The sequence below is a fragment of the Lycorma delicatula genome, chromosome 1 (assembly GCF_047948215.1).
Source record: "Lycorma delicatula isolate Av1 chromosome 1, ASM4794821v1, whole genome shotgun sequence".
NCBI lineage: Eukaryota > Metazoa > Arthropoda > Insecta > Hemiptera > Fulgoridae > Lycorma > Lycorma delicatula.
The window spans coordinates 196,971,671-196,989,824 of NC_134455.1; the positions used below are offsets into that span (position 1 = coordinate 196,971,671).

At 30.7% G+C, this 18,154-nt stretch overlaps 1 protein-coding gene across 5 annotated transcripts in view; it reads left to right on the forward strand.

Annotated features, from left to right (window-relative positions):
* Nucleotides 1–18,154, forward strand: part of GLS (glutaminase) — a 102,564-nt gene that overhangs the window by 24,655 nt on the left and 59,755 nt on the right. For all 5 annotated transcript variants that reach the window (XM_075369749.1, XM_075369758.1, XM_075369766.1 and 2 more), the window contains 2 exons: nt 7,561–7,660; nt 15,488–15,627. In XM_075369749.1, coding sequence (XP_075225864.1) covers nt 7,561–7,660; nt 15,488–15,627 — 240 coding nt within the window. The remainder of the gene's footprint in view (nt 1–7,560; nt 7,661–15,487; nt 15,628–18,154) is intronic.

Sequence of the window (18,154 nt, forward strand, 5' to 3'; positions counted from 1 at the left end):
TCTGCATCAGTGTTGAATACAGATGATGTTTCAGTCACTGAAATCAAAGACCGATTACTCGCCTCGCCAAATAAATCGATCAGACGTTTGTCTGCTGAAATTAATTTGTCTAAATCAACTATTCATTGGGCGACCAAACAATTACAATTACGACCTTATCACATTCAAACGATTCATCAACTTCTTGACCCCGACAAAGAAAAACGGCTACAATATTGTCAATGGTTCCATCGATTTCTGCGTGAGCGAATTAATGTTATGGATTCGTTATTTTTCACAGATGAAGCATGGTTTCATTTGGATGGCTAAGTAAACAGCCAAAACAGTAGAATTTGGAGTGCTGAAAATCCCCACGAAAAACAATTACACCCGCAGAAGTTGGGCGTGTGGTGCGTGATATCGCGGAAGAAATTAATCGGTCCTATTCTTTTCGAGTACACCATTAATGCAGAACTATATCAGGATATTTTATTTCAGTTCATTGCACTCTTGGAAGAGGAAGACAGACACTGCTGGCTACAACATGACGGTGCGACATCGCACTATGCAGGTTCAACTTCTGATTTTGTTGAGGACAACAAACCACGAACACTTGAACAATTGAAAGTCAATATTGAACAAGCTGTATTAAATATCCCGCCACAAACTTTGAAAAAAGTTGCAAGAAACGCTGTGAAAAGAATTGAAGCTTGTATTCAAGAAAATGGCGGCCACTTCCAACATTTACTCTAAATGTAAGGTAATGGATGGTAATAATAAAAATTACATTTACACATGCCTTTTTATTATTTAAATATAAGATTGGGTTGCGTTTTATTTGGGACACCCTGCACTTGTATATATATTTTTCATTAAATTCAATGAAAATAAAAACAAAACTGCAAAAGGTTACTAAATTGTTAGTTTACATTTTTAACATGTTTTTACTGGGTTTCAAATGAGTATGGTGTTGTAGTGTTTTTGTCTTTGTAATTTATTCTGAATTTATAACACTTTTTATAACAGTTTGTGAATTTTCAGTAGTTTTCACATCTCGTCTATACTTTGGTTTCAAAAGAATGGCATTCAGACTTTTAGGTAAAATTGCAAAATAATGAGCAATGTTTATTTCACCATCAGTATGTAGCTATAGGCTTCAAACGCAATGAATCATTGTCATTGTTGAAAGTACGAGGATATCTTTAAAGTAAAGACCGCTGGGAAATTTCTCTCCTTAAGGTTGGCAACTTGTTTCTTCATGGCCACACTAGAATGTACACTGCATTGTTGTCTGTAAGTTGTCGCGTTGTAGTATCTTTGATTACATGTGAGTTATTACGAGTTATTAAAATGAATAAGAAAATCGATGTAGTTGTACTGACTGTGAAATACTTGGAGTCATACATTTTTTAAACCATCAAAATGTTAAGCCGGCTGAAAATCATAGGCAGTTGGTTCAATGATAATGTAATGAATGAAAGAAACGTCCGAAAATTGTGTGAAAAGTTCAGAAATAACAGAATTAATGTGCATGATGAAGAACATTCGGGGAGGCCCTCGATAATCACAGAGGACTTGTTGAAACGCATTGATGATGAAATCAGAAAAAATTGTTGAGCGACAATTTTTTCCGATTTCAATGATTTCTGACCTGGCCCTTATTTTTCCCGATGTTTCAAGAGCTGTTATTGATTGCATTGTTCATGACCATTTAGGCTTCAGAAAGGTTTGTGCATGTTGGGTGCCACATCTCTTAACGGAACATCAAAAAAAATCCTAATGGGATCTACTTTAGAATTTTTGGTACGCTACACAGAAAAAGGTGATGAGTTCTTAATTCGATTGTTATTGGTGATGAAACATGAATTTCGTATTAAATGCCATAGAGAAATGACAGTCAATTGAATGGCATCATCCTAAATCACCAAGCAGACCAACAAAGGTCAAGCCACAGCCTTTTGGGATTGGATTGGCATATTGCTGATTTGAGTTCATGCCATATGGAATGACTATAAATGCAGAAGCCTACTGCAAAACTGTACATAAGTTACAATGTGCCATTCAAAATCGGTGATGTGAGCGGCTGACTGACATCCTGTTGCATGATAATGCATGTCCACACGTTGTGAGTCCAATACATGATTTACTGAGAACATCTGGATGGGAAATTTACGATCACCTAACATGTAGTCCTTCTGATTACCATATGTTTGGGAAATAGAAAAAATTTTTGAGTGGTAAGCAATTTGTGGGTGATGAACTTAAGAATGCTGTTAATCAGTGGTTAAATGGGCTGGTGGGAGAAGAATACAATGAGGGGACATTGAAGCTGGTGAATCACTATGATAAATGTCTTAATTCATGTGGCGATTATAAGGTATGCAGTTTAAGAGAAATAAAAAATATTTAAAGTTTTCAGAATATTTTTTTTACAATGAAACTGTCTCTACTTTAGAGATATCCTCTTGTATTTTTTGTAAACAAGAAATGATTTTTATTCAGTAACCCTGAATCACAATTATCTTATAAATCCCTTAAAGTCTTTCTTTTATTCATGTCATAATGTTTTTGTATGCGCTTCATTTCCCCAAGTTTTAATGTCTGTAATATTATTTATTAATTCTATTGCATTTGCATATACAAACAAAAAAGTCATTCTATCAAGTTGTTCAAAATATAAAAAAATTTTGTAAAATGTATATCATAACATTCTAATGTATATATGTAATTCGTGTATTCCAAATAAACACGATAACAAATGGAATAGACTTGATCCATGACCGTCTGGTGTGTTTTCACTATTGAGAGATTTTCTCTGAAAGCATCATAAATTTCTTTTCTTTCATTACAAATCAATAGGGTGAAACTTTAGAACTATATTATTTTCTGTTAGAACACTTTGTTTAGTCATTTCCACGAAGTCTTTGTATGGTAAAATGATCATTTCTAAACGATTACATTAATTTTCTTTAGACAAAGTTACATTTATTTTATGAATATCAGAACTTTGTAAAATTGTTTCTTCTAAATTTAAAAGTTAACCGAATTTAGTTCAGTATTTTCTTTTAAAGTACTAACTTCATGATTACTAATATTAGTACTACAATTTGAAATTGTATTTTTTATTATTATGATTGTTCATTTTGTGCGTACACAGGATCATTGCTCTGTAAATTAATTTTTACAAATATTGGGTTTGTGGTGTGAGAAATATGTTTCATACAACCCTGTTGCCACAGAGGTACTTGTAGAAAGTATAACATAACATCTATTTGCATATTTAAATCTGTAGTAGATACATCAGTTGGCAGCGTGGATATTAAGTTAAAATTGTTAATTGCATGAAATTTTCATTCACATTTCATATCAAAATTGAAATCGCTAATAACTGTTAATTCTTTGTCATTTTTATTTGTTTTCTATTATATATTTTGAAAAATTTTCTCAAAAATTTTATTTGTACACGGAGATTTATAATTTTCTATTATAATGCCAAAAAATTCTATATGGTACTCTGTTTTATTTTGATTTTCTTATATTTTAAGTGTATGATCCAGATATAACACATCATATATTTTAAATATATTGATTTATTAATAATTATTAACCTCTGTAAAAATTTTTGAATTAAAATGAAAAGTACATAAAATTTTATTTCACTAATAACTTTTGATTTTTTTTCATAATTTTTTTTTGTATTTTTATTATTGAATTATTATTTATTGTTAAAAGTTTTTGTACAATCAGAGGTTAATAATTATTAATAAATCAATATATTTAAATTAAAAAATATGTATATGAAGTCGGATTCAAACCGATGTGCCTTTCCCTTGTGTGATCCAAATATTTCATTAATTAAAATTCTGTTTGAATCTCTCAATGAGGACTTATTACTGCAGTTAAGAAAAAGTCCAAAATCCAAATGTTTCAAAATTGAAACCCCGCTTTATTTAGAGGTCTGGCTGAATACACACTTTTGGTCCAGTCGATTGCAATCAAAACAGGAGTTGCACAACTAGATGTTACAACAGTCCTAAATACAAAATTTTAACATTCTATGGCTAATCCTTTCTGATTTATGAGAGATATGTATGTATGTATGTATGTACAGACGTCATGCTGAAACTAGTCAAAATGGATTCAGTGATGGTGAAAATGAATATTTCCGTTGAAATTTGAAAACCGAATATTTTCACGATTACAATGCTTCTTTTACTTTGTACAAGGAAGTAAAAAGAACTGTGCATAGATGGTATATTTACATATATTATCATAATACATTGATGATATTTTAACCTTGTATTTTTTGATGGTACAGTAACAAACCGAACTCAGCCCAGTCACACAAAACCAAATATTATCTTGCTGTTTGTCAAAATGAGGTAATATAGGACTCTAATGTGTAACTAAACATTGAATTTAAAATCTACCCTTCAGTCATTTTTTAAATGGTTTATTTTGACTATTGTCATTTGATCCGGCCAATAAAATGTATTGTTTCGTAGATTATGAAGTGATAATTGTTGGTTCATTAATCTGTTTTCAAACATCAGTTATGCTCTTTTAAAGTAACCCTTGTGTGGTCTCCGAAATGCCTTCAGATACTTAGAATAATTCTGAATTTAACTACTCCTATAACAAGAAAAAATTGGTTATGCTGTGTTCATAAAAGCTGCAAAAGTTGATAGAAATGGTAAGTAAATATGTGTATCCCAAATGCATCTCTATATATAGACATATATATCAGACATATATATATAGAGATATATGATCAGCAATAATGACTATTTTAAAAATTTTCTGTTCTAGTTAATATTGCATTCAATATTCTGTATTGTGAGAGTTCTTAATATTATGACAATCAACAGCTGATGAACAAGAACTTTTGTGGGAAGATAGAATCATTCAGTGGTCATCATTATTAGTAGAAATATTTACGATTAAATGCGCTGTCATGCAGTTTATACTAGCAATAAGTAACATCTTACATAATTCATGGACATTTATTTTAAGTAATTTAGTGTAAATGAATAATTCTTATGCCACATCAATGCCTCTTGTTCTTAATCGATTAAATTTCAAGAAAAGTTGGTTATAAACAAAAACTTAATTTTAAACAAGTTAGATGCAACAAAACCTTTTTTTTCTTTTTTTTTAAAAAAAGAACCCAGTTTCTTTACATCTTATATGATCCACCACAATTTTTAGTGTTAAACTACTTAAAAGTAAATTAACCAGAATGCAATTTGATTTCTATTGGCTCTTCTATAATTAGGAAAAAGGTATCGACCTGCCAGAATAAATTCATTGTAAAAGCACAAATTTAATGTGTAACTGTAACTGTTTCCTAAAACATGCAACAAGTGTTATATGTAGTGGGTTCTTAGGTAAATAGAACAAAAAAGTTAAATAACTTGACTAAAACAGAAAAGAAATTTAATATTACAAACATATTTTTATTCTCATGTATAATAATTCAAAATTTAAATCAGTTTAAACTTTTCTCAACATAAACTTTGTAAGTAGGTCCAAGAATATTAATGAAACTTTACAATGAATTGATTGCATTAATTAAATAAAAATATTGTATTATGTTTTATCATTTTTATCAGTTTCCTCTTGTAATTCATAAGAAACTCCACCATATTTTTAGACCCACTTTCAGTAGTTTTTAACAACTCTGTATTTTTCTCCCAAAAATAAATTAAAAATTTTGTTGTTTGATTACCACTCTCATGGTAAAATAAAAACTTTCATAATCTGTACTTGATTACAAATATTATAAAATTTATTACTAAAATAATTTGGTATCTGTATTTCTTTTGTCACTTCTTTTTTAACAAAAACTATTGAAATTTTTAAACCTGTGAAGTCATGTTACTGCATAGAAATTTTACCATGCATTTTAAACTGTGATCGGCTTGTTACTGAGATTCAAACCACGATTGACTAAACTGACTGAAATATATGATACGTTTAAATTTTAACGTTGCAGAATAGTTCACAGCATCCTGTAAGTTAAAATTATTATTTTTTGAACATGTAATAACATTTTTGCACAGTATGCAAGCTAGGTAGAGTCTTGATTCCCAACTATTCACTTGATTCACAGCTTTAATATAATTTACTTACTGCTTTTATTTAAAATATAATCAACACTTAGTTAAAGAATGTCTCATTTGTGCATTATTACCGTAAATATTATATATACAGTACATATATATAAAATACACATCTTCATTATAAATTGGTTTTAATAGTAGATCCTATTTATACACTGCATCCCAATGAAGAGGTGGTCCAGATGAATTAGCATCTGATGTTAAACATTCTTATTGTTTAATATGTGAAGGAGGACTGTAGACTATATCATAATATAGCCTACATGTGTTAACTTGATCTGTTTCCTAAAATATGCAACATGTGTTATATGTTGTGGGTTCTGGAGACATAGGTAAATAGAAAAAAGGAATGTTTAATAGTTGGACTCAAAACAGAAAAGAAATTTAATGTTACAAACATTGTGTTTACATTCTTATGCTTAATAATTCAAAATTTAAACCGGGTTAAACTTTTCACATGTTAAATGCTTACATTATAACATTTTCATTTACTCTTGTAGCCATCTTCAGTGAGTTAAGATGTTGCTTTTGAAAATGTTATATTTATTTTATTTGATTCAGTTTGTTATTAAAAAAGGTTTATAGTTTAAAATTATGTTTCGTTATTTTTAAATTTTCATAGTACTATTATTTGACTTTGATCAGAGATGTAATAATTATAAAAATCATAAAATTAATTTTGAATAATATTTTGGATTACTATTTGTAAATCATAGCAATAATAGTACACTGAAGTTACTTATTGAAATAACTAAAAGTTATTTCGATGCAATAGCTTTCAATTCATAAATTTAAACAAATATTTTACACTACTCATTGCAAGATCTTTTTTGCCAACTTGATTCTACAGTTATAATAAATATTTGATTGTATTTAAACAGTGAATAAATTCATCTTTGTAAACTAATAATTAACTGAAAATTAAAAAAAAAAACATAACATACTAATGAAGAAATTGTGTTGTCAATTTTAAGCTTTAAATTGGCTACTCACGAGTTAACTAATGTAATGTGTAATAAAAAGATTTACTTATTTTTCTGAAATTTGCCTTAAAACTTAATATTAAGAAATTAACTAAATATAGGTGTCAACATACTAGCACATCTGCATTACTTCTCCATATTGATTACTCATCATTTTTCCTTTTTAGCATCCCTACTAAATTTCTGTTAATTTATAATTATTTTGAGTAAAGTTTAAACATTAATAATGATGTTATTAGGACAGGATACTTTTATTGGCAGCTTTATTGATGGGCCGAGATTTATTCTAAGCTGGAGTATGTGTTTTTATAGAAAAAAAAACTGGTTTTGAAAGTCTTGTTTTCACTAAAAAAATCTTAGCCACAAGAAAAACGAATAAAGATATGTAATAAGCAGTTAACAATACATTTCTGTAGTGAGTTTTCATAGAATGTGGATATTTTTGTTGTTTATAAAAATAATTGCTTATATTACAGTTCAAATGATTCACATCATAGTAAAAGTACTGAAGATGTTCTTTTTGAGATGTTCAAGGATGAAGAAAAAGACATTATTCATATTGGAAAATTTTTAGCTGTAAGTATAAGAAATGTAACATTTTTAATATTTACTAAGTTCTATAATTAGTTTGTTCTAATGAGGTTTTAAATTGGTTTAATGACACTAAAACAGTGTTTCCATTTTTTTCTGTTTGCGTAATTTCTTTTGTGTTTAGTTTCAATATTCTTCAAAATTTCATCTTTATTCCTTGTCTCTTTCCACTGATATTTTTTATAATAATGAAGAAATATGGATTATTACTTTAGAAGCTATGATACAGTATTGTTAAAGCCCTTAACCTTTCTCAGCTCTTGATATAGATAGTAAGTGACTTAGATTTATATTTCTCATGTTAAGAGTACAAAGAGAATATAGGAATACATTAAAAGAGCATTAATTGAAATTCTTTTTTAAGTTTTTTAATTGTTATGTAAATTCGATCTCTATTTTGCATATTGTACATTTACTCCTGTTGTCATCCTAAATTATATTATATAATGACTAATTAGCCTTGTTGTATGAATTTATATTTAATGAATTCATAAGGTAATGATGAATGGTTTAATTTGTAAGTTTACATTAATTATTTTTATAGTAAATATAGATTTTTATGAACTAGACTGCTATAAAAAATGTTCAAAGATGTAATGTGAAGAGTATTCTTCAGAAATGCTAACCCTGTAAAACAAGCACATGTTTTGTTGCACATACACACTTTGAGACTCATTACTGGCATATTGCCCAATTTGTTACGAAACAGGTTTTGGTTGGCTTACAAAGTTTTGGCCTAACTAGATTAACAGTGGTCAGAGCTAGTCCCTCTTTGGGTAACCCCCCCACCGGTTTGGTCTAGTCGTGAACTCGTTATCACAAATCAGCTGATTTCAAAGTTGAAAGTTCTAAGGTTTAAATCCTAGTAAAGGAAGTTACTCTTATACGGATTTGAATACTAGATTGTGAATACCGTGTTCTTTGTTGTTGGGTTTCAATTAACCTCACATCTCAGGAATAGTAGATCTCAAGACTACACTTTATTTACATTCATACATATGCTCTGAAGTAATACCTTACGGTAGTTCCAGAGGCTAAACAAAAAAGAAAGAGTGCCATCAGACAGATATTTATTTTCAATGAATCTTATTTTCCACACATGAAAAGCAAATGATTCTAAACCAGGTCAAATTCCTGTGATTATTTGCTTTGTTATATGTCGCATACAATGACTGTAAATAACATAAGTTGTTCCCAAAGTCCAAATTGCATTTACTGAATATAGAGAGAATGAACATATGGTTTTACACTTCCTTAGGTATTGATTTGCAGCTTGAATACTGATGAACAGCATTCAATTTTTACTGTGTTGCACATGAATAGCAGAAGAATACTCTGTGACCTATCAAAATGGCAGCTGACAATATATACCTATACTATTATGTAAAGAGAAAGAGGCTTTTTGTTTGTTTAGGATAGACAAAAGAACTACTTGTATAATCACAACCAAATTTTTACCCATGTTTTTTGGCATAACTGAAAAGGTTTCTAGATATATTTCATCGTGAATATATAGAAATGTAGTAGTGAAGATTTCCCAGTTGAAGCACAAACTTTAATGAATTGTGAGTCTCTACCACTGTATGAGCAGGGTTTGAACAGAAAGATTTGAATCAATTAAATGAATAATATTACAAAAAAAAAAAAAAAATAGAATTAAATTTATGCTAAATAAAATGGTATTAAATAAATTTAAAAAAAAATTATTTAACAATAATGGGCTTCCTGTGAGGCTAAAGTGCTGAGGTACACGAGCACCTTGTGGGAGGCTAGACCAATCATTACTATCAACTGGTAACAAATGGGGCGCCTGTGGGGGATACTTTTTCGGAGGTGCAGTGGTGTGGTCATAAATACCTCTGCAAACAATCGTCTGATTTTCAAAATTCAAATGGGACATTTGTTAGTTGGTTGAAGGCTAACTTTAGCATACATCAGGTACACTCTTGATCTAACAGATCACAGTTTTTCAGAAATGTGAAATTGAGAAGTTATTTAAATGAAAAATTATTTATTAAATATGTTAATAAATAATCCGTTATGGTGCTGCACTTTTTATTCAAGCTGCTAGGTGGCAAGCCGTTAAATTCTCATGCTCCTTTTTTACAGTGAGCCTCCCAAGATATTTTTCAGTAGAGATATTTTCAATAGAGGTGTTATTGAAGTTGGAGACAATATATGGTTAGTGATTCATAGATAAATTGATGAAAATTAGTATACATGTTCTTACAGTGTAACTGCAGACTAAGAAAGGATTTTTTTAAATCTTGAGTTTAAAGGGGGTAAAATTGAGTAAAAAGGAGGAAATTTACTATTTTTTAAAATTTCTCTGTAAGAAATCAGCTTCATTTTTTTTGTGTGTGTAATCTTCATGTGAATATCTAAAAGCAATAAATAATTTTTTTTAAATTCAAGTTTCAAGGGTGAAATGGATTTTTGAATTTTTTTTGAAACTGCAACTTTTTTTAAATTTCTCTGTAACAAACTGAGAAATCAACCCGATTTTTGGTGAGTGTAATCTTCATTTGAATAAACCAATTTCTAGATTTTTTAAATTCGACCTTGAATGATCATGAAGAAAGGTAAAAAACATTTTGACAATGATTGTGAATTTTCCAAATCCCGAGTACACTAAAAGAGATATTCACTAGATTTGTACTTGCTGATACTCTTAGATAAATATTTTAAAGTCCATTTTAAGATTTTTTGAAATCCGATTTTTTAAGGGGAATGTATATGGCTCAATCAACATAGCCACTGCCATCGTTACTGTATGTGTGACTGCCTGCATTAGCCTCTGGTTACTTTGTTAAAAAACATAAAATAAAAAGGTTGACTGATACAGGAAACACAAGTAACCATATAGTGTGGGCGAAGCTGTGACAGGTAGCTAGTATGAAATATAAAAAATTTTTGGTTTCACAAAATGAGTGGAATGTATATATTTGATTGCTTTTGCCGTAGTGGGAAGATCATTTGTGAGGGTCATTCAGATGACTGCAAATTCTGTGGTTAGATCTGGCTTGTTCTGACAAAGTATAGATTGGCGGTTGATATCCTAACATCAATCTCTGCAGGCAGACTTCATAAACTTAAAAGTTTCTATGCAGTAATGTACAAACTTTTAGCTTTATTTATTAAAGTGTGTAAGCTTTATTAATTATTTATAATTATTTTAAAATAATTTTTAAAACATTTCTTGTTAACTATAAAATTATTTTAAATTATATATATATATATATATATATATATATATATATATATATATATATACTCATATAATATTGATTATATTGGTGTGCATGTTGTATGATATTGGTGTACGAGGGTTACTTTTTTTTCAAGATCCGATTGGTTGGAAAATAAAAACTCGCGCAAAAATCAGATGAACCTTTGCGCATATGCGTTGCATAGCATCTCTATTATGGCCTTCAATCACGCCGTGTCATTTCATTTAGTTCTGAACACGCAGCTAGCATGTAAACATGTCTACAACAATAGCATCTCCCGCCAAGTGTGAAGTGCATGCGGTAATTCTATTTCTTCAGGCTGAGGGGTGTAATGCAGCTAAAAATTCATTGACGAATAAGTAATGTGTATGGTGAAACTTCAATGAGTGACAGCAAAGTGCGACAATGGTGCAGGAACTTAAAGCAGGACGTACAGATGTTCATGATGCAGGCGGTCAGGGAAGGAAGTGAGTGTCAACCAATGGTCTTGTTGAGCGAGTGGATGAGGCAATTGGAGAAAATCGTTGGTTCACAATTTCTGTATTGAATGATTCATTTCCTGAAATTTCAAGGTCAGCTCTCTACACCATTGTAAGTGAGAGACTTCAGTACTGCAAACTGTGTGCGAGATGGGTTCCCAAGATGCTGTCCGACCATCACAAAACAATGAGAATGGACACCTCCCTAACGTTTCTCCAGTGCTACCACAATGAAGGAGATTTTTTTCAACAGAGAATTGTCACAGGGGACGAGACATGGGTCCATTTTGAAACTGAAGAAACAAAAGAACAATCCAAACAGTGGATGCATTTTCATTCTCCCAGTAAACCAAATAAGTTCAAGCGAACCTTTTCCAACAGAAAGTGTATGGCTACTGTGTTCTAGGACCAGAATGGAGTTCTCTTGGTGGAATTCATGCAACGTGGTACAACCATCACTGCAGCCTCATACTGCGTGACTCTTCAACGTCTACAAAGGGCAATTCAGAATAAGCGGAGAGGAATGTTGTCATAAGGCATTGTCTTTCTCCATGACAATGCATGGCCGCACACTGCAGCTGTAAAACAAAGAAGCTCCTGCAGTGTTTTTGTTGGGAAATGTTTGATCACCCACCATACAGCCCGGATTTGGCTCCATCCGATTTTCACCTCTTTGCTCACATGAAACGCTGGCTAGGAAGACAACATTTTGGCATAGACATCGAGCTGCAGACCACCGTAGAAACATGGCTGAAAACACAGGCGGCTCGGTTCTATGACGAGGGTGTTGGAAAGTTGGTACCACACTATGACAGATGTCTAAATTGGAGTGGCGACTATGTAGAGAAATAGCGGAACTATGTAAGTACTTGTTACAAATAAAAAATTTTTTATTTTTACTGTGGTTTTAATTTCATGACCGATCGGACTTTGAAAAAAAAATAACCCTCGTATATTGGGAATATTGATGATATATTGGTGATATTTAAGTATGGAAACAGCTTTATACTGCAAATCTGAGAGGTATTTAGAGTCAGAAATAAATTGGGTTCTACATAATTAAAAACAATCTGCTTATGATGATGGGTTTTTAATTTTTGTGTACCATCATGGATCCGCCATATTGAATCACACTTAATTTTTTTATGAAGGTGGACATGTGTCATGTGATTTTGATTTAAAATTTTACAAGAAAAACAATGGTTAATCTCATTTTCTGTTAATGTTATCATTAACATTTTCTGTTTTGGTATCATGTTATAAGCATTCAAAGTTGCAATGACCGAAAAATTTTGTTAACAATAAAACGAGGTAAAATGCGCTGCATGAACAATTTTATTGCATTTTACATTCATAATGCATACAATAACAAATTTTAAACAGTGCTGTAATATTGATAATAATAAACAGTTACTAATAATAACAATACAACAAATTAATAAATGGCTGTATCAAATGATAATATTTACTTTAAATGTTACAATATTTATTTCAAAATTTTAAATAAATGTTTTTGATTATAAATTACTTATTAAATAAATTATGAAAGCATACCATTCTACAATGAATGTTCAAAATGCTTCCCTCTACAGCTTCGCAGTGTGCTAACCTCAAGCAATATTCGTTTATAACTTGTATCATGTCTGGTGAAACATAAGCAGATTTGACAATCTTTTTTTTCACTTTGTCAGTGTGTGCAGGTTTTGTTTTATAAACATTATGTTTCAGGTACCCCCCAAAAAAAGTAATCCAGAGGAGACAGGTCTGGGGACCTGGCATGCCAATCTACAGCTTGTCTGTGACTTATTCAGTGATTTGGAAACTGTCTATTTAAAATTTGCCATGCCCTTAGATAATAATGAGGTGATGTCCCACCTTGCTGAAACCATATGTTATTATTTATTTCTTGTCCAGCATTTACCCAGATATTTGGTAAAACCTTATTATCTAACAAGTTGCAGTAAGCATCTCCTGTAAGATTGTCATCTAAAATAAAAGACCCTACAATACAATGACCAATGATTCCCACCCAAATGTTTACTGTGCTGTGTAGGAGCTTCTGACATCAATCTGAGATTATTATCACTCAGATATTGACTGTTTTGCTTATTTACATGGCCATTTAACATAAAAGTAGCTTCATCAATAAATATTATTTAATTAGAAAAATTTGTGTCTATGTCTAATTTTTGCATTAAAATATCACAGTACTCAACTTGGTGGAAGTTAATTTTTATTTAAAAAATAATATCAGTTGATATAGTTGTTTAACTTCCTGATATAATGATTTGTCTTCTTCCTCCTGTCCCACTTGCAGAAAAAGCAACCAAATTTAGAGTAGCCGAGCTGCAAAATAACTGTTAATAACGCAGTAACTTTTAAATCACAAAATATTCCAACAGTATTTGTTGTACTGAATTTTTTCTAACAGGATTTTCATATTGTAATGTGTTTCTTTCATGTTAGTTGCATGTGCCAATGGCACAGAAGGAAATTTTTTGCAATTGTGGGAAATTATTTGTCTCTATTCTGTAGAGCTTTCATGATGAAGTGCATTGATACAGTATATTAAACTTTTTCTTCAGAATATAGATCTTGAAACTCTTTTGATAACAACAGCAAAAAAAAATTGTGTTAGTGTCATTATGGAGAAGTTTCCTGCTGTTCACCTTAGATCCCAAAAGCTTGGCATGTTTCTTCAACAAGTTCAAATCCCAAGCAAGGTCATTAAATTTACCTTGAGTTATCAGATTAGATTCAGAGGAAGAGGATTCTGCTTCAAAAGTAGGATCATCTTGCTCCTCATGTCAAACTTCAGTAGCTATTTCATATTCCAATCAATTTTGTAAAGTTAGATGTGTTGGAGGATTGGGTACAGGTAAGTCCTCAGCATGAGGCACTGACTTTATAGCAGATGTACTTACTACACTGCACTTTGTATTTGGATTTACTTCTTGTATTTCGTCCCCCCCCCCCCGCAAAAAAAAACTTGTTTTATTTTTGCAATAGAAATAACAGTCTGACAAGTGGTTTTGTGGCTCACACTATTGGTATGGCAATACTCATGTGTCAATTTGCTCCACACATTTCCTGTAGGTCAAACAGCAGATGTAGGGAGCCCAGTTCATTTTTTAATTCCCAATTTTATAGACAAATTATAGTTCATAATACTTAATAACTGGTGGAGTCAAATTTTGTCATTCTTTAAATGTTAAATCCCCATATACGTAACAGAAGTCATCCAGATCATTTACACACTTCCTTGGCATATTTATTCACTAAAAAACACACACTTGATAGTAACTCTAAATCACAAAACAGAAAGAGACTTTAGTAAAAGCATACACAGCGAATATTTAATGTATACATTTATTGTAAGATTCAGAAGACTGCTCTTTGCTGACATTCAAAATGTACAGTAAATAATCATTTACTCATGCATATGCAGCTATTGCCTTCTTAATGTTATATTTGTATCCCAACATTTGTTAGAAATCATTTAAAATTTATTTTATGTACATAAATTATTACTAAAAAAGACATAGATTTCTCAAAAAGTAATACTTCAAAAATGTTATCTTTCAAAGATTATGGGTGATGGAAAAATTTTGATTCCATTTTTAAATTCAGCATAAAAAAATTACAATAGGAACATAATTAAACTTTTACATGTCAAAAACTGTATTTATTAGTATTAGTAATATGTTATTGACAAATAAAGTGGTCCAAGTAGAAAAACATTACCTTTTATTTATCATGTGCAGGAGCAAAACCTGCTGTCTAATGGTCAATATTAATAAATAAAACGCAAAGTTCACATATTTAAAACACTATACATGTTTTATCAAATCAATTTATTTGTTAGAGTATAGCAATGATTCATCTTTGTTTTGGGTTCAGTATCTCTATAATCCAGATTTTTTGACATAGATGATGGTATTGCACTTTTCAAAAGTGCTTATATTTGAAATTTATTTTGAAGTACTTTTAGTATACCTCTTTTGAGAGAATTATCTAATTTCTGAAATGAAAAAATGTAATTCATATTAATCAAGTGATGAATTTAATTTAAAGGTTTTAATTAATTTTTAAACACTGTTCAGGCACTACGGAATACTGGTCTTCGGAAAAATGATCCACGCCTTTCAGAATTCATGGAAAACTTAAAGAAAGTTCACAAGCAGTCTGGGATGGAAGGAGGATCACCAGAAACACAAAAGTTGGATAGAGAAACATTTAGAAGGTTGTGATAGAAAACAGTATTTTGAATATAAAATCAACTAGGTTTTTAAATTATAAAACCTTTAGATATCTGCATTTAATCAAATACCATACTATCATGCTGTAACAATTTTTATACTAACTTTTTAAAGTTCACTGTTATGACTTTAATGATCCTCAATTCAGAAATGTACATTAATTATTATTTATGTACATTTTTGAAAATTCAGTCTCTATGTAGAGCCAAAACAAAAAAACAATATTATGAACAACTTTACTTTTAAAAATGAAAAAAAATAAATGTTTTCTTATAAATGAGACTATAATAAAGAATAAATAAAACAATTAGAATTTACTTTTCTATTTAAAAAAAAATAATAAAAATTAATTTTTGTTATATTGACTGAAGAATAGTGCCCATGAGATTGTAATTAATATTTCAACAACAAAAATCTGGATATACTTGCCACTAATATTATTGGTAACATTCTGATTTTCATTGGTAATAATAAAATATTGATGATTTTTGTTTCTACAATTGGTATGGTTCTTAGTCCTTTGTGATTTATATTCTTAGTACCATGGTTATTAATGAACCTTGGTAATACAGTGAACTGCATCTCTTAAGAATTTATGTCTCTGTAACATCTAGCACATTTCAGGACTTAGCGTCCTGAAAATAGAGGGGTGTGAGGTAAGGCCATTTTTAATGAACTTCCTGTAGATCACTGTGTTTAAAGGAATAATGGATCCAGTTTCACTGCATGTTGTTGGAATTTATTACTGTTAAATTTTAACTAGTTTCTTTGTATCCCCCATCTCTAGTACTTCGTGGCACAAAAGATGCAAATGGATTTTAAATAAAACAAGTTTTTAAATTATTATTTTGATGAGGAATTATAAAGTGTAATTTATGGAGATTTTTTAAGCTGCTGAAGGATCACTACATCACTCAAATAACCCCCATTTTATGCCTCATAATGTTGTACCGAGTTTACCACGACATCGGTTAAAACATTCAGAGTTAGGAGTTAATTTCAGCTCAAATATTGTTTTCTGTTGTTGGATATTTGTTGGCTTATTAACATAAACCTTCTCCTAGTCTCAGAAAAAATAATGTGGGACTGTTAAATTCAACAAATGAGAAGGCCTGTTGATTGGCAAGTTCCTTGAAATTAACAGTTTGCCAAGAATCTCTTATGAGATATGTATTGAGTCTGGCTGCGTGGCTCCACCTTGTTGGAACCACATCACTTAATTGTCCGCAACAGTAGGTCAGAGAATAGTTTGTGTGATATGTCAGTATTGCTCATCAGGTAACGGTTATAGTATTCCCATCAACATCTTCAAAAGAATATTATGGCTCTAATCCTTTGGGATATAATAGACTAGACTGTGTATTTAAGTGGATGTAATTTTCTCTGATGAATAACCCTTAGATTTGCAGTGCCCCATATTCAGTAATTTTGTACATTAAGAAAGCCATTGAGGTGAAAGCATGTGTCATCACTCATCAAATTATGCATAAATTTTTATTTTCTTTTGCCATTTCTTGAAACTATACAGCATAATTTAGATGTTGTCCAAGATCTGTCAGCATCATTTTTTGCATAAATTGAATTTTGTATGGGAACAGTCTTAATCCTTTACTAGTATTTGCTGCAATGATCTCTGAGTAATACTTTTTTGGGTTCTCCTCAACACTTTCTCATACTTGTTGAATGTTCTCTTTATTTCAGGCTGTACGTGATATTCTGGATTTTGGCATATCCCTTACTGAATCCTGGTGTTGAAAGTGTTTCACTAAGTGTCTAATCATTAAGTAGCGGGTGGATTCCTTGTACTGAAATTATGGCAATAAGTTCATTGAGTCTGTATTATTGAATATTGATTTTCAAAATAAAATTTTATCATTTCGATTCACTGTGCCACTTTGTATCTTCACATCATAAATTTTGCAAATTTCCTTTATTATTATCTTTTATGACCACATAGGATCACTTTAGTCAGTCCATTATCCAAGTATCTTTGATGGGACTGCTTGGGCCTTGCGGTCCTCCCAGTATTTTTTCTTATGTTTCAATCTTTGTGCTCTTTCTAGTATTGAAAATGTTCGTGTTGTGAGATTTTTCTTGTGACTGTGAAGCGAGTGTTTTTGTTCTTGATTTTCTTGTTTAATTTTATCTTATCTGTGGTGTCTTTTGGTGGAAGGCCAATTTCCATCAGATCCTCTCTTGCTTCTATGATCCATCTGCATCTTGTCTTGGTGTTATTCGAGTCAAGTTTATATTGTACTAGCTGTTTTAGAAGTCTTGAATCTTACATCCTCACAATATGTCCAAAGAATCCTAGTCTCCTCTTACGCATGGTATCAGTGATGAGTTCTAACACTTTATACACTACTTTATTGGGCACAATCCATTACTGCCTGTCTTTCTGGAACTTCTTATTAATGCAGGTTCTACCAATTCTTGTTTTGATTCTCTTCGTTTTAGCATCTTCTTTTTGTGTTTATTTTTATTGTATTATTATTTATTTATTTTTTTATT